We start from the raw sequence: 19,878 nt of genomic DNA on the forward strand, positions 1-19,878 counted from the left end.
CTTGCTTGTAGGCATTGTGTGGTGGAAGAGGGGCAGGGAGGGTTCTCCAAGGGTGTTGAATAAATGACATAAAGAGAACTGACTGTAAGAGTTTATTCTTGGTTGTCCCTTTGTGTCAAGTGTATTTGTGCTCCTGTTATCTCTGCTGTGTGTTCTAATGTTATACCCACATATAATGGCTCTTTCTGTTCCAAAGCAATACCAATGGTTATTTATATTTTTCTGTTTTTTTCTTGTGTTCTATCTCCATAAACCAGAGAGCACTACAAAGATCATGTCCTTGCATTTTATTAATTAACAAAAACTATTTATTGACTCATTTGTGCTATTCAATGTGGATACGTTACCCTGAATTCATTTACATTTAATCTTTATATTACCCTTGATTCTTGGTATTTCATGTCAGTCTTACAGATGATGAAATTGTATATGAAACCTCTTTTAAATTGCATAAGGAGCACCTTGGCTTTGAGTATAGGTCTGACTCAAAATGCATGTTCTTTCCAGCTAACACCACCACTTTTCTTCCTCTGTTAGAGAAGGTTCCTATTTCTGACATGTTACAGAAGATTTTAGACTTTAACTATTTCAAAAAAATGTCAGAAGCTTATGACTTTCCTCAGTTCTCTAAGTTTGGCTCTATCTATTGTTTTTTACAGAAATATCTGCTCTTCTAACTCTCTCCTTTTTTTTTCCCTCCCTCACATTTTACTCTACCATTTATTTGTATCACCTTCACCTTAATTCCAGCTTCTATTTTTTTGTGTGAAGTATAAAAATGATTTTTTAAAATTAAAAGCAAATCATTGACTTCATAAGTCTAGTGAATACCTTCGTGAAACCCCCTGGATTGCAACTATCATACACATTCAGATTCCTCCAGAACACCAGCTTACCATTTTATGCCATCCCAAACTGTCATGCTATTTAAATAAGTGACAAAATTCCTTTAATATCTGACCATTGCTCATAAATAGTTCACCTTGAAAATGGCAACATTAGAAGCTAGATGCCACATGTGTTGATAGACTTCGTTCAGTACTCTGTGTACACAAATATTTGTTAGACCATTTAGTGATGATGATGATGATGATGATGATGATGATGATGATGGCGATGATAGAGGATTATTTGCCTTGTAACAACAGCATACAATTTGATAATTTTGACACTCAGAAAACCAGCCAGTATCCATTAGAAATGGCTCTTTTACATTTGGGACACTTGACTTGAGCAAACAATTTCACCTGATTGCTTATTCACATGGCAGACAGACTTCAATAACCAAAGTTGAGGAAAATGAACTTGTTTAAGATGATTTGAAATTGATCAATTTAGATTTAGTTTGCTTGAAGTTAACCGTGTGACATAAATTTCTACATAGTCATTTTCTTATCTTCAAGCTCTGTAAAATATTCAGAATATCTACTTCTGACACTCTACTGTAGTTCAAGCAAGACAATGCTACTGTAAGTGCAGTGATCCAAAGATGGGTTTGATAATTGAGGGAAATGAGGAAAAAAGTTATTGAGTACCATAAAGATATATTGGTATATGTTATGAAATGAGTTTGTCAAGAGTTAACAGGATGATGATTTATTTGTAGAGGTTGCAATTAGAATATTATTGAAGTTGTTAAATAGCCTGGAATACATAGAATGAATCCACAGGGTACTATGTTTTCATACCCATTTAGCTATATCTTACCAGCCTATTAATTTGTGTTACTTCACAGAAGTGTAGAATTTTTTTTTCATCATTTCACAGCAAACTTTTGAATAAATAGTCTTAAACTATTTGCTTTTACAGTAGAGTAGAAGAAGAGGAATAGGGGGAGGGAAAAGGGGAGGGAAAGTGTACTAGGGACTGAAGTGAAGCAAATTATATTCCATGCATGCATGATTATGCCAAAATGAACCCAAATATTATGCATAGCTACAATGCACTAATAAAAACATTAAAATTATGAACAAGTGAAAATTGAAAAAAAAACCCAAACCTAATTAATTGGAACTTTTAATTAAATTTTTCTGACATAGTTACCTTTTTCTTTATTCGTCTTAGTTTAAAACCAGTGGGGGGAAAAATAAGTGTGCATGCTGAAAAGTCCCCAAATATTTCATACGAATTAAATTAGTGAAAATATAATGTATGATAAAAAATCTCAGATATAAAAACCAAGAATATTGAAATAGCACATGAAAAACCATGGACACATCATTCAAAATTAATTACATACCCATATGTTAGACTATTTTAGAACTTCTTTTAAGTAGTTAAACTATAAATAAGTCACCCCTCCCATTATTTGTCAATAGTTAATAAGATGATGATTTATTTGTAGAGGTTGCAATTAGAATATTATTGAAGTTGTTAAATAGCCTTGAATACATAGAGTGAATCCACAGGAAACTGTATTTTCATACCCGTTTAGCTATATCTTACCAGCCTATTAATTTTCTACCTCTGCAGAAGCAATGAAAGGGTGAGTTTGGCATGTAGATAGTTCATGAAGAACTTGGACTCTCATGTTCCCAACAGTATTTTCTCTTGTCCTACAGCAAATACCCTCTCTTATTGGTTTTACTTTAGATCTCACTTGCTGATCTAAATTTAAGAATCCACTCTCTTTCTAATTTTCTTACCCTTACCCCGGAAATTATTTGACACTTTAAGACAACCAGTGTGTTCTTCTTAATACACTTGTCTATCTCACCTTTGGTTGTTCTTTCCTTTCTTACAGAATTTAGTTATGTTTTCTTAGCATAAGCACATATTTAAATCAAATTCAACACACTTTTTCTATGATTTAAAAAGGCCTATTTTTCCACATCAATGTTTACAGCAGCACAATTCATGATAGCTAAACTGTGGAACCAACCTAGATGCCCTTCAGTAGACGAATGGCTAAAGAAACTGTGGTATATATACACAATGGAATATTACTCAGCATCAAAAGACAATACAATCATGGTATTTGCAAGTAAATGGATGGAGTTGGAGAATATAATGCTAAGTGAAGTGAACCAATCCAAAAAAAAACAAAAAACAAAACCCAATGCCTAATGTTTTCTCTGATTTAAGGATGCTGATTCATATTGTAGTTGGGGGTATGACATGGGAGGATTAGATGAACTCTAGATAGGGCAAAGTCTAGGGAGAGGAAGGGAGGGGGCGTGGGGGTAGGAAAGACGGTGGAGTGAGATGGACATCATTACCCTAAGTACATATATGAAGACACGAATGGTGTGACTCTACTTTGTGTACACCAAGAGATATGAAAAATTGTGTTCTATATGTGTAATATGAATTGTAAAGCATTCTGCTGTCATATATAACAAATTAAATAAAGAAAAAGTCCTATTTTTGATCTAAACAACAGCTTTACTTCATTGAATTATTTCCAGCAGTTGAATGTGACTGAAGTAAAATAACTGTGCTAATTATTCTCACAGGGATGGATGTTGGCTTGATTGGCCCTAAAGGTATAACATATGGTGGCCAATTTATGGAAAGGAATACAGTATCATTAAAAGAAATTGCAGGCAGTCACTACAATGCCAGTTGACAGAGGTTCTGTTATAGTAAAAGAGAATTGTCTTAATTTTTTTTCACAAAATTTTAAAAACATATAACCATAAAAATACATAAGCATATAAAAACACAATCAAAGAACTTTGCAAGGAGCTGGGATCATTTAGAACATGTCATGTTTAAGTTTCACTAGCATTACCATAAATTTACTTATAAGTAGAACTTAAAGTCTATGAACAAAAATCACAATTGATAGCCCTGCCAAGAAATTTCTAAATATTCAGCTTTTCTGATGACTGTTTTGTGCCTTCTCCCTCTCTTCAATTATTAAACCCACATCACCCTCATTTTGGCTAATAATCTCCCATATAATTTATAGAGTATAGATGGAATCAAATGAGACTTACTTCTGTTCTCCCACCAGCCATCTCACACACAATATAATCGTCTTCTCTTTGACATGAGTCATTATTTCTCTTTACTTTGATGATATTTAAATATTACATAATATTGCTTACATTATGGAAAAAAGTAAACATAAAATAAGCCTTAGTTATGCATCCCACCTCTGTTCTTCTGTTCTTTATAGCAAAGCACATAAAACTCCTGTTTCCTTGAACAGTAGTTCATTCTCTATTCAACTTATTCCAACTAGGCTTTTATCAAGCTATCATATTCTGGATCCATCATTTTTTTTCATTAATTTGAAGATACTTTTATTGTTTGATTTGGTGAGACATCTGATGCATTTTGAATATAATTTCTTCATCGATAAACTATCTTTTCTCTTTGGAAGCTAGAATGTTCTTCTCCTGTTTGAGAGTTCTGAAATTTCATAATTGTGTGTGTGTGTGTGTGTGTAATTTATCCAGTTTAGCATTAAGTAGAGCCTTTCAATTTGAGGATCCATGTTAGTTTTTAGATCTAACAATTTTTAAGCTGTCATTTTGCTACAAACACCACCTATCTATGCTAATGCCTGTTCTATGATGTTCTGATAGAGGGCAATCTATCAGTTGCTTCTTATATTGTCAAATGGTGTTTATAATTGTGCATTTTTTGTTTACATATGTTGAGAACATGTAGTCAGAGCCATAGAAACAAGTATTTCTTTTTTGTTTGGATTGTTTCTTTTATTATTATCTGTTTTCATGTTCTTATTTTTTTGAGAAAGAGAGAGAGAGAGAGAGAGAGAGAGAGAGAGAGAGAGAGAGAATTTTTTTTAATATTTATTTTTTAGTTTTTGGCAGACACAACATCTTTGTTTGTATGTGGTGCTGAGGATCAAACCCGGGCTGCACACATGCCAGGCGAGCGCACTACCACTTGAGCCACATCCCCAGCCCTCATGTTCTTATTAATGGTTCTCATATTAAGATATTAATGTTGCTTCCCCAATGATTATTTTAAAATTTCCTGAGTGGTTTAGTCTTAGGCTTTTATCTTTCAGACAACACTGAAATTTGTTAAAAGACATTTACTAAAATAGTGACACCATTTAATTAAAAAGCATGTTTATTCTAAACATTTCTAATAAAATCTGGAGTTATTTAGCTCCGACATAGTATTCTGGGCCTTGCACACATTTTAACAAAAATTAATTGTATATTGAACACCTTTACAATTACCTAATGCTTTAGCTGTGTTTGTGTATCATAGTTAATTTTTCAAAATCAATGCTTATGTCTATCTGCTGATATTTCTTCTTCGTTTTTGTATGTATACCTTCTTTATTTACCCTTTTAGTTCCCTTTACATTTATCTGAAGTAATTATGTGATGGTTTTTATATGAGAGCCTTGTGGTAAATTTTCTTGACCTGTGCCTATTTTACTCATCAATCTTGAATAATAATTTGGCCCTGTATGGAATTCTAGTTTGACATCTGTTTTTGCTTAGCTTCAAAGAGTCATTTTTTTCTGGTGTCCATTGTGTCACTGGGCATCTCTTTTCTCCATGTGACTCTCCCCCTATTTTCTCTTTATCTTTAACATACAGTTGTTTTGTCACCATATCTTTAGCTATAAAGTTTTGTTTCTGTGATGTTCAGTATTCACAACCTATTTTGTTGTCGGGCTTGTGAGCCATTTTTTTTTTTTAAGAATCTAGAAATTAATTTCCCTGCCCTTTCCACAACAGATCTCCTTATCATTGTTTTTCTTCTACAGATCAAAGGGGATGCCTCTTAACAGACAAGCACACACACTCTACCTTCCACCCCACACATGTGCTGTGTTCCACAAAGCACAGAAATATGTAAATGTGCACACACACATATCCTCATACATACATAGACATGCATACTAATACTCAAATGCACATACAATAGACACAAAAAACATACACAGATTGCTCATCAACTTAAAATGGGGTTACATCCTGATATATCCATCATAAGTTCAAAATATCACAAGTTGGAATGCATTTAATACACCAAGCCTACCAAACAGCATAGGTTGGCAAATAGTAGGTTATAGAGTATAACTTCTGAAGTATAATATAAGCCTACTCTGTGGGTTGTTTACCCGTGTGATCATGTGGCTGACTTGGAGTTGTGGCTTATTGCTACTGCCCAACATTGCAAGAGAGTATTGTACCACATACCAGGAAAAGATCAAAACTCAAAATCTGAAATACAGTTTCTATTGAATACATATAGCTTTCGCACCATCTTAAAATCAAGAAATCATAAGTAGAACCATCGTTAATTCAGAACAAACATAACCACACATACACTCACTTTTATACCTGTACTATATGTGGACACAGATGACATACATACATTATGTGTGCTCACACAAACACACACACACAACACACACATAATTTTTGTGGTACTTTCTGGATGAATATCTTAGTACTTTACTCCCACATTTTCATCTAAAGCATTCTTTGACCCTTTTCAGTCTGAAATTTATCTGGTCTATTTTAAAACTCTTTTTTTTTTTTATCATTTCTTCCCTTGTTATAATTTGTTTTCTTCCACATCTGCTTGTTTTTGTTTCATTTCTGCTGTGTGTCACCATTTCTTTTCCTTTTATAGTGTAAGAATTCCTTTATTTAGATTTTAGAACATTTGAAATACTTATTTTAAGATATGTCAGTGTATCATAAAACGAATAGCACTCAGAGAGGGTTGGGTTCATATATTTCTTAATGTGTCTTTTGTATTTTTCTTAAATAAATAGGTCTGTCTCCCTCCCTCCCTCACACACACACACACACACACACACACATGCTCATCTATTTCCGATTGAAGGTTTGAACTTATTTCTACTTGACCCTGCTTGATCCCAACTCTCCCCTCTTTAAAGCCTGTCATTTATGTTGCTCTTTTCTGATTCACAGTGATGGCTCTAAGATAATATCAGAGATAATATTAATGTAGGTGCTGACATAGTAGGCAGCTTGGTTGAGTTCTTGACCTCAGGATTTAGTCATCTCGGGGCCCTAGGTCCTAGTTTTACAAGCCTGCAGCCCGGGCTAGTGAGTTGGTCTTTTCACAAGCAACCACAGCTCATGCAAAACCTGCTATGAATCAGTGCACCTTATCCAGGTCATTCATCTGGTGGGATAATTCAGTTAGTTTTCTGCTGCTTTTCTTCAAATCCTGCTTTGATCCACCCCCCACCCCATTGTTATTCTACAGGGATGATTTCCCCATTTGTAAGCCAAGATGTCTTTGGCAAGCTGTGAATGCATGCTCTTTTCCCCTACATCATCCTTACTTTCTGTCCTGGAATAAGCAAGAATGAGGAATCAGTGCAGCCCCTCATCAGTTGCATTTACTCCTTGTTTTTCCCCACAGCTGAGTTGGCCACATTAATCCAGTCTTCTCTGTGTTCTGTTAAACAAGTCCTAATCACTCACTTTCTCCATGATGGTACTCCCTAGAGTAGAGTAGAGTGCTGCTTGAACAAAGTGTGGTCTGCAACCAAGCATCATCAACATCACCTGGGTCATATTTGCAGATCTATCCTACAACTTCTGAATCATATCCTGAAAACAGAGCCTAGGAATCTGATGTAATAAGCTCCCCCTGTGACCCTTAGCATCTATTCAATTTGAGAAACACTGTCTAGTCAATATGGGTAGCTTACTTTTGGGTTGCATATTAGAGCCACCTGGGGTGCTTAAAAGTGGTGATTCTAGAGCTTTACTCCAGACCAATTATATCAGAACATCTGGAAGCACAACATTTTTAAATGCATTGTACAGGGAGGGTTGAGAACCCCTGCTCTAGTCAAGGGTTTCTCAACTGGATGATGTTGTGCCCTCACCAGGAGACATTTAGCAATGTCTGAATACATTTTTGTTTGTCATAACTGAGATGGTACTGCAGACATCTAGTGGGGAGATGCTGCAAAACATCTTGCAGCGACTGGCATATTTTCCTATAACAAAGAATCATCTGACTCCAATGTGATAGTACTGAGGCTGGGAAACTCTTCTCTAGTTCATGTTTTTGGTTTTGCTATTCCATTTAAAATGTGCTCTAGTAAAAACATCTTCAGGGAAAGCAAAAGGGGAGATGCAAGGGAGGAACACAGAGGGAATTTTACTTTCAAGTTGTAACTCAGAAGATGTGGTTGAGATCTGACAATCAGGCTCCTTGGGTGATGCTTCTGACAGCTAAGCATTGGGACCTCCCAATTCTTTCTTTCTTTCTTTAATAGTAAAACAGCTTTTTTTATTTGTTAATATCACATAAGAGGTTGAAACATGTTACACTCTTTTTAAAAACACAACTAATGTATTTTAACAGAGAAGCCCCATTTTCCTCAGGAATTAAGAATCTAAGAAACCATAAAATAATGTTTTGTGGAATCCGTCATCCAGAGTGTTAACATAGGATTAAGTTAATATTGCCTTCTTGAAAATTTTCTCTTTTCCTTAAAAATTTTTTTTTGAACCTTGATTGCTTATTACAGTACAAAAAGTTCAGTGCAAAAGTTCAGTATATTGAAAAATGGTTACCCCTCCCTCACAGCATTGTTACTTATAGCAGAAAGTAATCAAGAGCAGATTGCTAATCTAGATGGAGCAATCTTTAAATTACACCCAGACACACAGTGGGTTTATTTTCTCTCCCTTCCCCTTCTCATAGGAACTTAAAGAAAACATATATTATACATATTAAAAAAGAAAAAAAAAAGCCAAAATTTTTGAGGGAGCCTTTTAGTACAGTGTCAATAAATTCGTATCTTGCAACAAAGTGTTATGGGTATGATTTCTTTTACAAAATTTCAGTGTTAAAAAGGAAATTAAGTTCGTCAGATTTGCAGCTTAAAAATTCACATACAGGAAATATAAAAATATTCTGTGCTTCTAAGAAGACTCTGCAGTGTATATAGGTAAGAATTACCATACATGTTTATCTTGAGGAAGACAGTCAACTGGAGAAGTTTACATAATTGCCCAGCTTCTACTGAATGCTCTTGAAGCTCTTGGCTGATGGAAAAGTTCTTTCTCAACAGTCACCCTGGTTGGTTCTTCCTTCTCTTCCTCCTCCTCTTCAGGTGTGGGTTGATTTAAAAATTTTGCTCAACCTTTCCTTCCTGAGAATTTTTCAATATAACTTTCAAGTCTTCGCCCGTGCCCTAAGAATTCTGGTTCTTCCAAATGAGGTCAGTGGGAGGACTGGCTGTGACGCCAGTATTTGCAGCCCAAATTGCCACAGTCCGGCCTGCCTTCAGCACATATCTGGAGGCATATTTGTAAGTGACTGATGTGTCTGTAATTTTCCTGATCATCTCCCAGCCTCCCCTTGGTGGATCCTGTTCAGAAGCATTCATCAACTAAATACATTTCCCATCTACATCTCTCTCTTCAACACACACATTCCCAGTGGCTGCAGTGGAATGAGTGATGCTAACACCTCTGCAGACCTCTGATTCTTCCACATCAACTCTCTCCCTCTTTCCTCTAGCTGTGCCCACACTGCGACTTGAGGAGGCTGGGGACACTCTCACACAGGAAGAAGACCACGTGGAGAGTTTCAACCACTCTTTCTCTCCTTCTAAGAGTTTCCTACAAGTGATGATTTTCATGTCCAGGTCTAGCTTAACAGGAAGAAGTTATTCATAATCATTCAGCTTTTGCTGCATCTGATCCCTTATTTCTGCCTCCCCCACCCCCCATCAGATAGCTTGTGAGAGGAGTTGTCTCTTTTCTTTAGCAAACCAGTCCTCCAACTCTTAACTCATTTCCAAACATGCTCTAGACTCTTTATTGTAGATTAGAAAGTTGAGATGAAAGGCTCTCCATTCTCACATGACCTTCCTTCCGTTCTTCCTTGGCACTGTTGACAGTGGAAGTATCAGTCTCTGAGGACAGTCGGAGGTTCTCAGGTTTGGCATGGAAATCTGTTCAGCCTCTTCCTTGTACAGCCTCACTTACACATATTGCTCTTTTGTCTCATGAAGGGCTTGAGCCGGCTTGTATTCATACTGGATCTGACGCCCAGAATCACCTCTGTCAAGCACGTTTCATGCTTTCTTCTTGTCTCATCAATCTCCTCTTTGTTCATGTTTTTACAAAACTCCAAGTCCTCCTCCGTAAGGCTCTGACGAGGATTCTCCAAATCCACTTCAAGTGAAGTTTCATCTGCTTGTCTTTTGGCAGCCTCTGAGAGGCTTCCACCGGGAAATCTGATCCTTCAAATCCTCTGAATCTCCCTCTAAACTTTTTAAATCACCAACTGCAGTGGCCAGAGCTGTGTCTTTAGACCTCAGTGCTGCTTCCTATTCTCGAAGCTTGCTCTGGGCTCCATTAAGATCAGATTCTTTCTTAGCATAAATTCTATCACTGTTAGTAAACTTTTCCTAGTTATGAACAGCATATTAGATAAGAACAACTTATAGGTGGAAAATTTTATTTGGGGCTCAAGATTTCAGAGGTTCAATCCACAGCCCACCAACTCCATCGCTCTGTTTCAGAGAATGAGGAAGAGCAACATGGCAGATGGATGTGGCGAAGGAAAGCTTCTCCCCAATTCTTCCTTGTGGAAGTTCTGAGATTGGACACAGCCTGACAATTAGGGTTAACCAATAGGAGATACAGAAAAAAGAAACAGAATCTTAGGACACATTTTCTGTATTCAAATTTTAGTTAATTGGTTATTTTGTATTTTTGGAAACATAAAATATAATGTTTTCCCCTTTTTATTATTAATTAATATATTTGCCTAGTATCTATTCTCTTAGAATAACCATATTAATTTGCCCCAATATACACATAATTACAATCATTATATTAATCATTTGGTTTTATTTTTTACAGCAAAAGGAGAAAAAATGAGTATGAGATGGAGATTCAATCTTTGCTTAAAATGAAAGCAAAGAATGAAGAGTTTCTCAAATATCTCTACAAGGAGGCATATCACATCGGTTCTCATTTCCATCTAGCCAAATATAGAGTAGAAGATTTAGAAGACAAAATAGCAGAAGCGAGAAGAAAATTCAAGGTTGTATATCTTTATATATTTTTTAATTGTGAAAAAAAGTCATTAACCTGAAATTTATAAAGTTATTCTTGAGAATTAGATTTAATTTATGGGTTAGTAGGTTTTTTTTAAAAAAAATCATTTCTGATAAATAAGAAGAAAATCACATCTTGGCAGAAACCCAGCTTACATAAAGGATCATGAGAGTTTCAGTGTAGCCAGTCAATATTTGCTATTAATTATAAACTACTTGGAGCACCAGGAGTGTGGTGCTTGGTTCAACTTCATCCTGTATGTCTAACACATAATAATTCCATCTATGGTATGAGCAGGATATTCTGAGATGTGCCCTTGTATAACATAAGAATAGGGAGTACCTACATCAGGCTTCCGAGTTACTGATTCCAGAGCACCAGGCAGTTTGTAGATCACAGTGCTGTAAAAAGAACTGCCCACATGCTTCAAATCCACTCCTCACTGAGCAGAATGAATAGTTGCCCCCTGCCATCTTTTGCAAAGTCAGCCCCACTTTTCTGAAGCTGGGGGACCACTTCAGGATAAAAAAAAACAAAACACAAAATAACAACAACAACAACAACAACAAAAAAAAACTTTAACAATTCACCCAATTTACTTCTGAGTTTGTCTTCTGACAAATGTGATAAATGTGTAGATTCTAAATAGCCCATTGAAAGTAATAGTAGCTATTTGTTGAGGGCCTAGTAAGAGTGATGCCTTGGGTAAATTACTTTCTCCACATTGTCTTTTCGTGTAAAAGAACATGTTGTTATTCCAGTTTCTCATATGTGAAAACTAATATTTGATAATGATCAATATCTATGGATATACTAATTCATATGTGTTGAAGTGTCCAACTCAGTGTAAACCAAACTTTTCTGGGAAGTGATTAATTAATATAGATGAGTAACTTTAAAAATATTCATAATTTGTAACTGTAACATTACTCAAAAATAAAAATCTTAAAAAAATATCCAGATAGCAAAGATAAACAAAGTCAACAAAGATAAATGCTTAAAGATATTTATAACTGGTTATGTTGCCAATAGCACGGTTCTTGTCCCCAAAGCCAATCCAATAATGGGGGACACAGTTTTGAGAAAAAGGAAAAAGAAGGTGTATGGCTTTGCTAGCAAGGAGAAACACAGGGGAACTCCTATTCCAAAGGCTGTCATTCTGCCCATCATGGGGAACAGGGTTTTTTGTTTTGTTTTGTTTTGTTTTAAAAAGGTGATTTAGAGAAAATGAGATTAGGGAGGAGAGACCAGGGAGGAGAAGGTTAGGGAAAAGAATAGCAGAGAAGCTCTAGGAAAAAGAAGATCAGGGAGGAGAAGATCAGGAAGGAGAAAGTTAGAGAAAAGAAGATCAGGGAGAAGAAGGTTGGTAAAAGAAAGAAAACATGTGAGTTTCTGCTGGGAGCCAAAACTTAAAATAACGCTTTTTACTCTAAACTTTTTAAATTTGGATTCATCAGGACTTAGTGCTGCGGAAAGGCATATGTATCCAAATTTAAAAAGTTTAGAGTAAAAAGCGTTATTTTAAGTTTATCTTTGGGGGATATATACCCCCTTCCAAGTTTCAGAGTCACAAGTGATATAGTCAAAGCATCAAGTGAACCCCTGTTAACAATTATACAGTAACAGACTATAAAAATAATGTAGGTTACATAATAATATAATAACAGAAAATAAAGTCCATGAGGGAAACAACATAGCCTATCTTGTGCACACTGCTGCATTCCCAGGGCTTAGAACAAAGCAGATAACAGAGCTTTATGGAAATGATGAATATGTTGTTGAAATGTGGGCTAGGAAAGTTTAAATAAGAAAATAGTAGAAGAGTGGTTAAATATATAAGGATAAATTATAGATGAATTCAAAGTGGGATTTCTAAAAAATCAATGGGACTTCTGCTTTATTTTAGTGGCTGTAGAAAGATCTTAGCTTGAGTCTCCCAAAGATAACAACTTCAAACTCAGAACCTAAAAAAGAAGTGACACCCAAAGGTCACAATGAATACATATGGGTTTGGGGATTCACACTACTTTAATTGATGTAACTCTTTGTAATTTAAAAACATTTCTACAAAAGCTCCACGTGTAAATAAAAAAAGAAAGAGATATATTTTTATATCTGAGAGAAGCTTGGTCACCAAAACGTGTACCAACAACACTCCCTCAAAGCCAGAGCTCCCATGTCCCAGGAATTCAGTGCAGGCCACAGTTGTTCGCAAAAAATCTCACGAATTTTCTTTTTAAGATTTCAATTTTCTTTTATGATTTCTTTTAAATTTTCTTGTAAGATTTTAAGATTTCTCATTCTTGATTTCAACCTTCCATGAGTGTTCCAGCGTTTTTCTTGGGGTTTCTTTGTCTCTGGAAATAAACGGATGCTATCTCCTTGATTCCAGCTGAGCTCTGTTTATAATTGGCGTTGATTCCCTCTTTTCTTTTCAAATGTGTTTCCAGATAAACAAGCACTGCCTGAGCCATCTATTCTTCAGTGTCTTTTCCCTAATACAGGGAGTCCCTTCCAATAGAATGGCTCTCTGCTGCCACCTTCTGGTTTCTGCCTGCTAAAGGCCAGGCAGCAACCAGGTCAAAGGTGAGGTTTCAGCTTGAGCACTTTCCTGCAGCAGAACTGTTGTCATTCCTATTCCCCAGGCTCGATCTTTGGATCTCTTTTTATTCCTTTTCTTCAAAACCACAGTGGAATATTTGTGACAGAGACCTGGGGCTGGAGGAGCTTAAAATATTTACTCTCTCACCCTTTACAAAAATGTTTTTGAATCCTCTGCTCTAAAGAGTTCACTAATAGCAAGTGTGGGAAGCAGTCGCTGCCTCCAAGGCTGTGAGGAAGCCCAAAGAAGGAATGAGAGTGGAAGAGGCTGCCATTTCCACAAAGCTGAGTGAGATCTTACTGCAGAGTGCATGGCGGTGTCTCCATCTTTAGCCACCTGGCAGTGTTGGACAAATTTGATGGGAATGTCTAGGCAGAGAACCTCACCAGAGAGCCAGGGCCACCAGCTCCCCATGCACCAGCTGACAGCAGTTCTGCAGGAGGAAAGAGAATAACAACAGTCCACTGGGACAAGGAGGTGGAGTCCCTTGCTGTGCTTTGTATGTCCTTCCACACCCTCTGCTGAAAAAGCCTAACTTCATTTTAGCTGGCAAAAGAAATGGTTCACAGAACCATCCAGCTCCATGTTGCAGATCACAAAGTAGATTTGCTGAGAGCTGTGGTGCACACTGTAGTACGTTCAAAGCCAGTCGCAATAACTTAGTGAGACCCTGTCTCAAAAAATAAAATAGAAAGGTCTGAGGATATAGTTCAGTGGTAGAGCATCCCTGAGTTCAATCCCCAATAGTGGAAACCAAAGAGTGGATTTGGAGCCAACAATTTTTAACAAGCACAAATATGTGGACGTATGCAAATTTCTCTAATCTGATGGATTGTTATTACAAATGACACCAGGCCTACCATTTATCTGTTACAACATTTTTGACTTCTTGACTAGTAGAATTTCTTACATTTAAAAAAAAAATTGTCTCTTTCATTTCATCGGCATTTTTTTAGGAGTCGAGGCCAGTTACTTGGAGGAATTTCAATACAGATTCATCTTTTTGTTTGCTCATGATCTGATTCGGGTCAAGCACTTTGGTAATCCAAATTAGAAATAGTAATCAATAAATGGATATTTTAAGAATCTGAAACTTTTTCCCCCACCAATTATTCTCCCAGTAGACTTGGCATCTGTGAATTATGCATAGTTGAACCAGTTATTTGGAACAGTTGTGACATGGCAACTTTTCTGGGCTCTCATTCCCTTTACAATGAATTGACAGTTTGAAGAACTCAGAGGCAGGGCACAAGTTAGGCCACAGGCCACATTGCTGGAGAAGGCAGCCTTCCTTCAGATCCAATCCAGGCTCCTACTCTAAGAATACATGTTGCTGCAATCCTAAGTCAGGATCCCTCTCACAATCACTCCCACTTCCCCAAGTGTCAAGAAAAACATCTCAGAGACCTCACTTTGCCATCTATTCTCAAGATGCTACTTACAAATGAAACTGTGGATTATGATGAGTGGGCCCTGAGTTTCTCATACTATAAGACAAGACAAAACAAAAACAAAAGACAAACCCAACAACAACATACTGTTGAGTTTGAAAGAACCTGAAATTTTTAATTTAATTTCTCAATCTGGAGATCCAATGCAGGCAGTTTGTTAATCATGAACCTATCTTTCAATAAATTATCCATTCAACAAATATGTGCCACAGCACTGGATGCTGAGGAAAGGGAGGAGGGAACTTGCTCTGAAGTGCTATGGAGAGTGTACAAGCTACAGCATCAGGGTCCTTGGTGCTGATAGTCAATGTGACAGACAAACTCTATGACCTTAGTGACCTCAAATTTCTCATCTTAAATTTTTTTTTTTATTATCTACACATGACATTACAATGTCAAATTTCTCATCTTTGAAACCAAATTATAGTAGTTGCTACAGTTAGGATCTTGAATGTCCCCAAAAGGCCCAAGTGTTGAAGACTTTGTCCACAGCATGGAGCTATTTGGAGATGGTAGAAGCTTTAGTAGGTGGGGTCTAGTAGGAGCTCTTCGGGTCACTGTGGGTATGCCTCCAAAGAGGATGACCCCAGTCTCTTCTTCTTTCTCTTGTGTTTCCCAGCCACGGGATGAGTGTTTTGTTTTACCATATGATCTCACCTTGATGTACTGCCTCACCATAGGTCTAAAAGCAAGGGGTCAACTGATCATTGACTGGAACCTCTGCAAACATAAGCCAAAATGAACTCTTTTCTCTTTATAAGTTGATTATCTCAGACATTTAGGTATATGTTATAGCAAGGGGAAAGGTAACACTGTAGCTATATCACTAAATGAATATGATGAACAACTTACAGATGCACTAACATGCACACATGCACACATACAAGTAGCCCTATATTTGCACAGCACCATGTTAATTGAAATGTTTGCCCATCTGAACCTGTCCTCATTTTGTATGAACCCAGTGTGAACAAGTTGCCATTGATATAGAGTCCTATGCAGCAAGAGCTACCTTTATATACAAAAAACTCTGGTAAAGGGTCTGGGATATAGCAACTTCTCAAAAGTGGCATCCATAATATTAATTCAGAAATGCCTTTTATGGCTACTGTAGCTCTGGGGCACTTAATCACTGAGCCACATCCCAGGCACCCCACCCCCTGTTTTCATATTTTTAATTTAGAGACCAGATCTCACCAAGTTGCTTAGGGCCTTGCTAATCTGATGAGGCTGGAGTTGAACTTGCAATTCTCCTGCCTCAGCCTCCTGGTCTCTGGGATTACAGGCCTGCGCCACTGTGTCGATTGGTTTCTGACAAAGGTCAAATGTGAAACTGTATTTTGGAATACAATATATTTTTCTCCAGATTATTGAAACATTTTGAAATTGTGTTCCCTTTGTATTAAGTATTTAATAAGTAGGTAAACTCTGTCTCTTATTATATTAGAAGGGACTTGTAATTTCTTTTTTAAAATTTTAATTGACTTTATTTTTTTTTAAATACATGACAGTGGAATGCATTATAATTCTTATTACACATATATACCGCAATTTTTCATATATCTGTTTGTATATAAAGTATGTTGACACCCAATTCATGTCTTCATATATGTCCTTTGGATAATGTTGTCCATCACATTCTACCTTCCTTGCTAATCCCCTGCCCCCTTCCTTTCCCTCCCACCCCTCTTCCCTATCTAGAATTCATCTATTCCTCCCATGGTCCCCCTCCCTACCCCACTATGAGTCAGCCTCCTTTTATCAGAGAAAACATTTGACATTTGTTTTTTGGGGATTGGCTAACTTCACTTAGCATTATCTTCTCTAATGCCATCCATTTACCTGTAAATGCCATGATTTTATTCTCTTTTATGTGGGGAAAATGGTACACTCATACATTGCTGGTGGGACTGCAAATTGGTGAAGCCAATATGGAAAGCAGTATGGAGATTCCTTGGAAATCTGGGAATGGAACCACCATTTGACCCAGCTATCCCTCTCCTCGGACTATACCCAAAGGACTTAAAAACAGCACACTACAGGGACACAGCCACATCAATGTTTATAGCAGCACAATTCACACTAGCTAAACTGTGGAGCCAACCTAGATGTCCTTCAGTAGATGAATGGCATATATACACAATGGGATTTTACTGTAATTTCTTTTAAATTATCAAAATACATTATTGTATTTGTTTTGGTTGTAGATATGTTCTTAGGTAAAATGTATTGAAGTTATTGATTTACTTATCACCTTGATGTTTATTCTTTGGAATTATTGTTTTATTTAGAAAAGCATAATCTTAATGGGTGGATGTAAAAAGAGGAGGAAGAATTGGAAGAAAAGCCCTACATGCTTGTTTCCTTATATTTTCCATAGGATGTGATAATTTCAGTAATGAATCGGAAATTAGAGACATAGTTAAACCTCTCTTTTCCACTTTGCAATGCTATATCTTTTTTGAATCTGTAGGATAGCCTAAGTTTAGGCCAACTTCTCTCTAAAATAAGGCATTCCAAGATATAAGCCTATAGTAGAAGGAACTTTATGAACTACTTCCCACTTGGGGTTTGTGTGATAATTTAAAGCAAGACTATAATAATTTAAGAAAGTTTGGAGAATCTGATCACATTTTGCAACCTTCACAGTTGAATTATATTCATTTTGTTTTCAAAGTTGAAGGTGCTCATTCTGAAAAGTAATATTTAAAAGCAATTTAATAGTTTTTTTTTAAAGGAATTTATGACGGTCTAGATTTTACTTTGGTTATTCTGAGATTTATTTTTAACCTCAGAACTCTTCAGGTATAAACCGAATGAAATTCTGTAGTCTGCTTCCTGGTGTTCTCACACTTAATTCTTTTGCCTCAAATAACATCAAGGTTTTCAAATATTTTGCAATACACAAATAATAGTGAACATTTTACTCTCTATGAACAACATAAATGTATCATGTATTTGCAATTATCCTTAAGAATATGTTTTAATAGTCTGTGAGTAAAACTCCCATTTTAAAAAATTTCATGACATTTAGGCTAGAGAAGATTTCTTGAAAAGACGTATCCGAAATCAAATGACTACGGGGATGATAATTCAGGTAATACTCATTTGGTTTCGATATTTCATTCTTTTTTTAATTTGCATTTTACTTAGCATTTTAAATTTGCCTGTAATGAGGCATCTTGTCACTGCTTGGTTTGCAAGCTAGCAGTTTTCTCTCCTTAGCTGATGACAGTTGCCCTCTGTGTACAACTAGCAGTGTCTGATCATGCATAAAGAAACTGACCTCCCATACACATATCTCATTTTGTGGCTTAATGGGAATTTCTGCCAGTCTAGTAAAAGGGCAGTGAGATCTTATTCCTCAGTGTCTAACTCTTTAGTTTGCTTTATGATGATGTTATGTTTTCTTTACTTTTAGTGTCTCTCACATGAATTTCTTGATTTAACCCTCAAAGAAAAAGTACACTATGATATTTACATGTAAAGATTTTGAAAGAAAAGCATGATAACTAGTAAAACGAACTTTAATTTTTTTTTTAAATCTTTATCTAACACCTGAATATCCTTTGGAACTCAGGTCAGGATTTTTGCTTCTAAAATGCTTCTGCCTCGGAAGTACATACATATGTGAAGCCATGATTATCATTATAAGAAAAATAAAACCAAGAGACAAAGCAGTTTAGAATAGTGTTATGTGAATTATTTTTGCCTTTGGTCCTCTTTGAAGCAAAGACACATTTTGTGATTCCTTCTGTTATTTTATACATATTTGATCAATAATCTTTTTTTAGTATTTTCAGACTTTTTGCCCAAGATTTCTTAACATCCTATTTATTGATTGATTTTCTGTGGTCTTAGAAGGTGTAAATTGCCTAGTTCCTATATGTGTTGTCAGGGTATTCTCTAACATATTGTTCCCTCACCCTCATTTAAGTGTTTGATTTTATTGTCTGTAAAATTTTTTCGCTCATTTCTTCTAACAATAGCTGTGCTCTCTTTAAATATACTATACTTGTGCCTATTGCTTTTTATGGTGTAGTCTATTATTTGATTTTCACATAACAAAAAGATGACTACCTGGCTGTGGAAATAAGTGGGTAATTTATTAATTACTGGGCATACATGGAAAATTAATAACAATAAATTATTTACAATTTTGCTGGCAGAACAAAATTTATTCCATTCAAGAAAATCAGTTAATTGAGAAAAAAGAGCTTTTGAAAGAGAGAGCAGTATATGCTCTAGCACTGCAAGAAATACTGGAACCTCTGCTCATACTAGATAATGATTCTGTACAGCTGAAATTGCTCCATGAAGAACAGAGTCAGGTAAGCATTTATCATTAATCCAGAAACTAATTTGCAGGACTCTTTAAGCCCCTAAATTCGGTATGTGTGTTCACATTGTTATTTGGGAAATTATGACTTCACCTAGGAACATCTTGGACACACTAAGTAACTCTTTCGGCAATGCACCACAGATGTACAGTGGAACTGTCTACCAAGACCTATTACTTAGAACCCCATACTCTATCTTACTGTGTATGTAGGAAGAGCAGTTTTCAAATGGGTGAGCAGTGCCTTATCTGGTGCGACTGCCACTGTGGAAAACTTAATTCAGTATCTTCACAGCTTCTTGATGGAACGCTAAAGTTGTATTTACTTGAAAATAAAATATAAGGTGTCTTGACATTCTCATGGTAAATTTTTGATGCATATACAAGTGGAGACAGCTAGGGTGAAAAATAAAGCAAACATTGATAAAATATTTTCAAAACCACAAGTTTATGGCAATAACTAATATTACCAGC

General features: G+C 36.1%; 1 protein-coding gene and 1 pseudogene across 1 annotated transcript in view; one reads left to right on the top strand and one right to left on the bottom strand.

Moving 5' to 3' along the window:
• The window catches only part of Ccdc178 (coiled-coil domain containing 178), a 366,395-nt gene that overhangs the window by 83,545 nt on the left and 262,972 nt on the right, over positions 1–19,878 (top strand). Inside the window, exons 11-13 of the mRNA XM_027935639.2 lie at positions 10,815–10,998; positions 18,100–18,162; positions 19,235–19,396. Of these exons, the coding sequence (XP_027791440.2) occupies positions 10,815–10,998; positions 18,100–18,162; positions 19,235–19,396 (409 nt within the window). The remainder of the gene's footprint in view (positions 1–10,814; positions 10,999–18,099; positions 18,163–19,234; positions 19,397–19,878) is intronic.
• On the bottom strand, positions 8,940–10,324 carry LOC114093037 (lamin-B1 pseudogene; annotated as a pseudogene).

This window comes from Marmota flaviventris, chromosome 16 (assembly GCF_047511675.1).
Source record: "Marmota flaviventris isolate mMarFla1 chromosome 16, mMarFla1.hap1, whole genome shotgun sequence".
Taxonomy (NCBI): domain Eukaryota; kingdom Metazoa; phylum Chordata; class Mammalia; order Rodentia; family Sciuridae; genus Marmota; species Marmota flaviventris.